At 40.3% G+C, this 8,855-nt stretch overlaps 1 protein-coding gene and 1 pseudogene across 1 annotated transcript; both read left to right on the top strand.

Annotated features, from left to right (window-relative positions):
* Window positions 1–17: 17 nt before the first annotated feature.
* Window positions 18–2,309, top strand: LOC115569092 (5-hydroxytryptamine receptor 4 pseudogene; annotated as a pseudogene).
* Window positions 2,310–5,047: 2,738 nt separating this feature from the next.
* LOC115569093 (gastrotropin-like) lies at window positions 5,048–6,689 on the top strand. The gene is made up of 4 exons (XM_030397012.1): window positions 5,048–5,724; window positions 5,818–5,978; window positions 6,093–6,182; window positions 6,335–6,689. The coding sequence occupies exons 1-4, from the start codon at window positions 5,658–5,660 to the stop codon at window positions 6,392–6,394; spliced, it is 378 nt and encodes a 125-aa protein (XP_030252872.1). The 5' UTR covers window positions 5,048–5,657; the 3' UTR covers window positions 6,395–6,689.
* Window positions 6,690–8,855: the final 2,166 nt, after the last annotated feature.

Here is an 8,855-nt window from a genome sequence, read left to right as displayed (position 1 = left end):
GAGCTAAAAGAGCAAACATTAGACTGAGTGTTTCCAATGAGAAGAGATAAATGTGTGTTTATTGCTTATATAGACCACTCTCCGACCTGTGATCACAGCTCAGCCATGACACGTCTAACTATATACCCACCTGTCCCCTTACCTCATGGCCCACTGACTCCTGGTACATGCCAGTTAATCATTTACTCCTGATGGGCTTTGTTTTGTCAGTGGATCAATAATGGGCATATGCACACACACAAACACACACACCGAGACAGTCTGGTATACATCACAGGACACGCAGCTCCATATGTTGAAGGAACAGAGACAGGTTTAGATCAGCCAGTAAGACATGATCGACACTGAATGGAAAGGCATCCACATGGATTTATTTCGAGTGGCTGATGGCTCGTGTCTTGCCTCATCATGATTTCCACAGCAGGAACTAACACCTCAGATAACCACACCCTGACTAACCCTCCTGCTTTATTCCATAGCACCGCTGTTAAAGTCACTGTGCTGTGCCTGCTCCTACCCGTCCCCGTCCTGGCCATCACGGGAAATCTCCTCATCATGGCCGCGGTGGCACGTTTCCAAAGCCTCCGGACGCTCGCCAATGCTTTCATGGTTTCCCTGGCAGTGGCAGACCTCCTGGTTGCTGTGCTGGTGATGCCTTTCAGTCTGGTGCGTTCCATCGACAGATGGCACTTTGGGCAATGCTTCTGCCGAGTACACTTCCTGCTCGATGTCACCTTCTGTACGTCCTCCATTTTTAATCTCAACTGCGTGGCACTGGACCGATACATAGCAGTGTGCGACCCGCTGCACTACCATGCTCGGATGTCTCCCAGACGTGTGACCATGCTGCTGCTGCTCTGCTGGATTCTGCCTCTGGTCTTCTCCACTCTCTGCGTCTCCCTCGGCATGAACACCCAGTTTCTTCCTCAGCGCTGTCCGGCCATGTTTCAAGTTCCTTACGCCTTTGCAACCTCAGCTATCTCCTTCTTCATTCCCATGTGTTTCATGCTGTTTGCCTATGGGAAAATCTTCATGGCCGCCCGGAGACAAGCGAGGTGGATCCACGCAATCGATCAACAGATGAACCAGAGTCCGATGAGGACTGACCCCAGCAGACGAGTCCAGACTCACGTTGAAAGCCATTCCCTGAAGAAGGAACAAAAGGCAGTGAAGACACTGGGTCTGATCATTGGGGTCTTCCTGCTCTGCTGGCTTCCTTTCTTTTGCCTGAACATGGCCCGTCCTCTGAAGGGCTACAGCATCAGCCCCCTGGTCCTGGAGGCCTTCATGTGGCTCGGATATGCTAACTCCTCTCTGAACCCTTTTCTCTACGCCTTGTTCAACAAGAACTACCGTCATGCATTTGCAGCCATGTTAAACTGTGGACCTTTGGGAAGGCAGTTAAGAGCAGGTTTGGATTCATCACCGTTCAGTAGACAAGCACATACTGTTGTTACCTTGGAGACCATTTCAAGATGATCATAGGCAATCAGCTTGATAATGTTTGCCAATTCCTCGTTGGCAGGGAGGGTTTTTTGTTCCATTTCACCTTAAACAATCACTGAAGAGAGGTGGACTAATGATGTAGCAGAAGCTGATATATGGTGACTTTAGTGTGAGCCAAATTCAAAATCACTGGATCCTTTATTTCCCCACTGCAGTGTTTTTCGTTATTGAATACTTTGAAGAAAAAACATCCGACAATCTATATAAGATGTTAATAAGAGCTTAAGATAGATCTATGACAGTCAAAGCAATCATAAAATGTTTTGTCTTCACTGACGAGATGAGACGGGAATAAAATGCCAGTCATCGGACATTCAAAGACGCATGTACCCCCCAATTGTGCGTCGAGTCAGTCCGTCAAAATCTAAACAATGCATCCCTCTCACTGGCGTGTTGTGCACAGACTTCCACACTCCCTCGGGGTTGTTGTCCCAAACCAACAGCGAGTTAGTGACAACATGGTGGCTTCAACACAAAAAGGGTTTGGTATTTATAATTTGGCATAAATGTTAACACAATGAAAAGTAAGCTGATCTTTATGTGCAAAATCATCTCCAGTCTTGCCACTTACGTACAGAAGCAGATTAGCTAGACTAATATAACTGAATTATTGTAATGTAATGTTCTTCTTGGTGTCAAACACTGCACATATTCTTGTCATGGAAACCGATCGAGTAGTAATGACGTGGTAGTTATTAGTAGTTCAGGCCACTTTAATTTCCCCCTGTGTCCTGGACAACATACATAGTAATAACAAAATGTACCAATTTGACGCCGATGAATAAATCCATCTTTGTGAGCAAGTGTTCTGGCAACTTATTCATGCTGAAAAAAAACATTAGTCATCTAAAAGCACTGCCACCTACCACTTCATTTTAATTTTTTAATTTTATCTTAAAGGCTCGGGTCACACAAGAGAGGCAAATACCAGAATGTAAATTATTGACTGTCAATGACTCCGACATTCTTCCACACCTGGTAAAGACAACAGTCCATCAGTGGACAGTTTTTAAATCTCTACAAACAGAAATTTCACCCTCATTTGAAAGAATTGTTGAGCAAGTCCACTGAGTTTAGGAGGAACACCACATTTAACACGTCTTTCTTTGTGTGTTTGTTTCTATTTTAGCAAATGTATTTGTGTTCATAATTTCCCATTAACTCATGTACAGTATGTTTTGAATATAATGATGATACCAGAGGCAGATGACCACTGACAAGTTTTATAAAAAAATATTTTGATGTAATTATTACATTATTATTATTACAAATTGTAATTCAAGTAAAATGTTAGGAGTGGCTGTAGTTATATTATAGGTCGACTCGGTTGACTTTATCTTGCAAATCTATTTTCCAAACAACAAAAACAAATCAGTTCTTAATCAGTTCTTTTTGTTTATTCATACAACTAGCCGATAAAGAGCAGCATCGTCATTAATTTGGTGACGCCTGTGACATAATTTTATCCTTTGTGAACACAAAAATACTGATTATTGCATCTTTAATCAAGTGCTTTGAGCCATTTAACATAACAAAAAAAATGTTAATCATGTAGGTCACCTGATGTTGGCTCTCGGTGCATAATAAATTGGGAGTGTCTTGATTTTCTCCTGTCCACAATGCATAAGCAGCAGGGACAAGTGTGGATTTCAATCTGCAGGAACAACACAATACAGAATCACTGCTGTCAGCTTATTGTTTAAAATCATATTTCTCCATGCAAAAGAAGTCAAATATTTAATATCAAGCAACAAGATAATAAAGGTCCCACTACAGTACTTTGTCAAAAGACTAAAGTAAAAAATGTAACTCTCTGCTAAGGTCTCTGCTTTGGAGGTGAGTGAACACCTTCCTGCTGGCTTTGTGTCTTTCCCTCTTCACTGCGTCAGTAAGTTAGTGTTTTTAAAGGATGGTGTCTTGAATTATGCGTGCCCGGGCAGACAGGGCACGCATAATTCAAGACACCATCCTTTAAAAAGTAATCCAGCAGCTGATTCATAACTTCACCGAAGACTCTCCACAAGTTCAGGCCTCACTCTGGCAAGCTCATCATCAAGAGGAATAAAGAGAAAAAAAATGCCATTGCCAAGGAGGTTAATAGTTTATTATCATTTAAAATTCGATTTTAGATTAGCAGCAACATTTTTCAACTGAAATAACTAACTAGGCTGGATACTACTACATATCAGTGGAAAACATTTGGCTAAAAATGGTAAAATATGTCAGAGGCACAACATGCAGTTCAAAATTAAAACAATCTAATCCTTGCTGTGCCCGGCAAGTCACGGCTAATGTAGCCTTGAGCTACTGGCTTTGAGCAAAGACCAGGAGCGGCTTAGGAGTGGTGAACTCTTGTCTTTCTTACTCTGCACCCTGAGATTTTTTTACCTTTCAAACTTTAATCCAAATAAATGGATTTTGGAGACTTGAATTTTGCATAGAGTCCTTCGCTATCTTAATTTTCTTGGAACCAGAAGTGACCATATTTGAACGAGAGAGCCTGTAACTGGGGAGAATGTCCTGGCTGGATCTGACTGAGAACTCGTGGATAAACCATGGTAGCAATTTATCACAGGTGGCCTCGCCCTAAAGCTTACCTCTGCTTGATGGTAAATCAAGTGAGGAGTGGGGCCATTTTCTATCAAGTTTACATACAATCAGACTTGTTGTTCTACCCTGCTGGCCATTAGAAAGAATTCAGAATTAAGGCACATCTGGTGGCTTCACTTTTCAGACCTGGAAGCTCCGTCCATATTTTATTAAGTCACTGCACAAACTCAAACCGATGCTTACTCAAGTGACATCACTTGAGGACTTTGTGTAGCTTCCTTTAGAGCCACGAAGGGCTTTATACAACTTGTTCACATGAAATGTAGTAATCCCCAAGAGCTGAAAAGAGATTTTGATGGATGTATTAACTTCATGAAATTGATATTTGTAGCAAATTTGAATGATCAGTGTCAAGGGTTCTGTGAAGAATACTATAGGCTATTACAAAGTATTAATGTTATTGTTGTTAACCCATTCAATTTTGTTTATACTAGTCATACCAACCATGCCGTACGAGGACGATTGATTGGTTTGTAATCTATATGTGATCTGCAGCAGATGTGATGACACTTCAAACAGCTGTACTTCTTCTAAACATCATCATGTACAGTGTCTCACAGTGCATCATCTGAACATCACCAGAATTTTCATAGTCGCCTGAAATCAAATGCAGAAAATAAAATATGGAAATTTGTTTCAGTTAATGGTTTTATGTTTTGCATTCAGACTCAAGACACTAACGAGTCATTTTAGCGGAATAAGGCTCGTACACAGCTCGTAATACTGATTTGGCATAAAGGTTTCATATACAATACATATATCTTTTTAGTCTTATTGTATTGCACTGAGTATTTTTTTCTTAATGACATTTTGGATGTTTCACTATTTTCTGGTGTGTTATAGACGAAACAGTAATAAAAAAAAAATATTTTAAAAAATAATCAGAAGAATAACCAATGATGAAAAAACTCAATGCTTTCCTCTCTCTGCAAGACTGGCAGACACTGGAAGCTGATTGCTCAACTACATACCATAACAGTAACTCACGTTCATTGTATACAGGCTCCTGCAAATTATTCTAGGTCAGTTGTTTCTAACACGTCTTCATGCAGTTCTTGACAAGAAACATTAAATGTCTAAAAAGTGTCCACTTCAATTAAAAAACGTTACTCTTCTTTAAAGTTCTTAAAAAAAGAACGTCCTCAGCCAAAAAATGATTCCATAATGGTGAAAAGACCTACAGGACTGCTATTTAGAGGATGTTGGTAAGATTTCATGTTCCACTGTTTTCAGTGTACCATGCAAGCTTGAACTTGTAAAGTGTGGAAAAAACTGACACTGACAGGAGCAGATAAGCTCTTGGGATTTCTGCCAAGTTACATCAGTGTGGCAGAAAACAATGTGACAGTTTGTCTAGGAGAAATGACGACAGACATTTCTCACATACATGTGGGGCTGACACAGAGGAAAAGGAAGAGGTGGATATGAGCAGTGATATTGAAATGACCTGAGAGAGTTTCTGCAGAAGGCCACTCCTCTTCTTTTTTTTTGTATTCGTCTCATAAACTCCTTCCTCATTTCGTCTCTCCTCTTTCACCATCATGGCTTTCACTGGGAAGTATGAGCTGGAGAGTCAAGAGAACTATGAGGAGTTTCTGGGAGTAATCGGTAAACATTTTTTTTTTCTCATTGATACAAAGCCATAAATGGATTCATGTGACTTGTCATGCGTTTTTAACTTTGTGGAATTTGGTGTCACAGGGCTGCTGCAGGCCAAGACGGACGACAAAGTGATAACAGAGTTGGTTCAAGATGGGAACAACTTCACCTGGAAGCAAAGCATTCCCGGCAAGACCTGGTCCAATAATTTCAGCGTCGGTCAGGAATGTGAGCTGGCGACAATGACAGGCGCCAAATTCAAGGTGAGTTAATAACGGGCACAGAGAAACTGATTGTTCAACAGCAAACCTGTCAAAACTTGTCTTAAAGCTGCTGTGCAGTCGAGCTCATCGGACATTTCCCTCTGTAACCTGCAGGCTCTTGTCACTATGGAAGGCAGCAAGATTATAATACCATTCCCCCAGTATCACCTCACAGCAGAGATCATCGACGACAAGCTAGTCATGGTGAGAGAAGCAACCAGTTCACATCTGCTCAAGCAGTTCAACTCTCAACACATTTTGCTATCAAAATATCTTCAATGGCCTTGACAGAAATTGCAGTGTGTTGGATTGTCACCTAAAATCATCTGTTTCTTTTCCATCATGTGTGTTTTAAGAATTGCACAACTCCAGGAGAGAAGGGTGTGACTTTCAAAAGAGTAAGCAAGAGGATCTAATGCTGCGTGACTCAACATGCTTCAACGAAAGAGGAAAGTGTCCGTGGGAGGTAAAACACACAGTGAAAATGCTTACTCCAACTCCAACGACTGAAGCCAGAGGAGCAAAGTCACCGTCTGTAGTGAGGAGCGAGTGCAACATCTCTTGTCTTCACAGGACTGCATTTTGTTGTTTTACCTACAGATAGAAGCGGTGAAAGTATTTACAGTATTTCAACAAGGATGAAACAACTTGTCTGTACCAGAGTCCATGTTTGATCCAATAAAAAAATGTGCCTGTCGTGCCAAGCGATAATGGGACTTTCTTTCACTTGACTTTACACCAGTGATGTGTTAAATATCTCAATGCAAAGACAAACTACCATTCCACAACAGGTCAGCACGGACATGTTCAAGGACCAATGGATCATGTATGGCATTAGAGTTTTCTTGACACATTCAAATCCAAAGGGGTAACAACAACAAACAGAACAGCACAAACACAACCAACTCATTTGTAGGGCATTTTGGACTTCATTGCTACTATTCGAAGCACTGTACAACACATGCCACATTCACCCATTCACAAACACGCATTCATCAGTGATCACTGATGGCAGAGGCTGCTGTACAAGCAGCAGGTCGGCGATGACGCACTGCTTTTTTATCCAAAGCACGAGACAATATTTCAGTGCTTAGCCAATCACACAACGATGGAACAGCTATCAGCAAATTGGGGCTGAGTATGTTTAGAAGATGTTGACGAGCTTGGTGAGATGGCGAGTTATGTTAGAAAGAAGGCGTCACCCCAGTTAGCAAAATGTTAAAAAGTTGCTTCTTTTATATTTTGTATCTTTGGTCTGTGCCTAGTTCTGGAGAATAAATTCAAACTCAGAATTTTGATATTTACAATATCAATGAGGTAACAATACAAACTCATGAATATGTATTTTTCCATAACTGAATAAAGAAGCTGTTCTCAGGGGAAAATAAAGTCCCCAGAATACTGTTTGAAGCTAGACAGGTGGCAGGGTCCGCCAAATATAAACAAAGTAAACAGGATGAAATTATCTTGTCCTTTAAGGTCGGTTTGTATAATCCGTTTATTAACCCTATGATCCTGATGAAGCGTTCTCACAGCTGATCTGCATTAACTGGAGCATTATGGAAATTGTAATATGGATGCAATTCTTTTGATAAAGATCAAATGTTTGACAAAGCAGCATTATAATGAAGCACTGGAGCTCTGCAGAGATGCGCCGACCTACAAATCTTATTCTGCAGTTGTAAGAAAATGTTTGTGTGGTTCAGAACCCAACACATTTGTTACATCATCAGGATTTTTTATTTATTTATCTATTTTTCAGTAAAAAAGAAAAAATGATCATTCTAACTTATTGTGAATCACATCGTTGTAATAATATCTGTAAGAATAATGACAGTTTGATAAACATAGCTCAGAGATACTGTAAGATCTAAACCTGACAAAGTATACTTGTGGAATACACTCAACCTGTTTGGGGGCATAGAGGCAGAATATCACACAATACATTAAACATTACAATATTTATTTATCTTTTATAGTTCAGTCCATTATTTCAAACAGTTTTGATAAAGTTGGTTTTGTTCGTTTGATTTGTTTTTGTTGTATTTATCGTGTTTAATCGTTACATGAACCCGGCTGACGTCCCTCTCTAAGTCTGTTGACTCTCTGGTCTCATCATTTCTCTCATTTTGTTTTGTTGCCTTCTTCTTATGGCTGTCTTGATCTTTAAAATCCAGATACACCCAATGAGAGCAGATATCTGCAGGGGATGTCAGCTTTAAGGAAAGAGGAACGGCTGCAGGCACTGCAGCTGAGCAGGGCCGGGCCTCGGCTCAGCCCAGGTGGTGGAATAGAGTTAAACAGATCATGTTAATAGATGTTCGACTATTGTGATCTGCGCCTTCGGAGATTCTGATGTCATGAAGAAAATATCATGAACACCTGTGCAATGCAAATGCTCAAGATGCAAGAAAAACTACATTTATTGAGAGCGTGTCACACTGAACTGAACACATTGCAGTTGTCTGTGAAGTGTTTGACATTTGAGGATTGATTTCAAATGCATATCCTGGTTCAAGACCTCTTGATGACCATGTTTGTTCGTTCTGAGAAACCCACAATCAGGCAAACGTAACCAAAATAGTTCATTAGTAAAATGTTGTTTCAGGAAGAGAGGATTTTTTTTTCCTCTCCTTTTTCATTGATTTGAAATCAGCCACATAAAATGATAAAGTGAGAACATTTATGTTGCTGCTCGTCTTTCTGTACAATTTTTTACAACTAGCAGAGTTCACCCTGGTTTCACTTACGCTTCAAAATATGTCTTTTAAATAAAAACCCAAAACAGCTCTGGCTTCAAATCATGGACACAGTACCATTTTTAAATGCATTAAATCAAAAAACACTCTTCTCCCATTACCTGATTCACTTAGACCA

The sequence above is a fragment of the Sparus aurata genome, chromosome 18 (genome assembly GCF_900880675.1).
Source record: "Sparus aurata chromosome 18, fSpaAur1.1, whole genome shotgun sequence".
Classification (NCBI taxonomy): Eukaryota; Metazoa; Chordata; class Actinopteri; order Spariformes; family Sparidae; genus Sparus; species Sparus aurata.
The sequence above is the reverse complement of the archived record's forward strand: the minus strand, read 5'-3'. Positions and strand labels throughout refer to the sequence as shown.

What these genes read in the sequence shown, in the direction of transcription:
- LOC115569093 (XM_030397012.1), top strand. Translation starts at nt 5,658, where the DNA reads ATGGCTTTCACTGGGAAGTATGAGCTGGAGAGTCAAGAGAACTATGAG. An exon ending in TGACAGGCGCCAAATTCAAG is followed by an intron (nt 5,979 to 6,092) that starts GTGAGTTAATAA and finishes TGTAACCTGCAG; the next exon opens with GCTCTTGTCACTATGGAAGG. An exon ending in TCGACGACAAGCTAGTCATG is followed by an intron (nt 6,183 to 6,334) that starts GTGAGAGAAGCA and finishes GTGTGTTTTAAG; the next exon opens with AATTGCACAACTCCAGGAGA.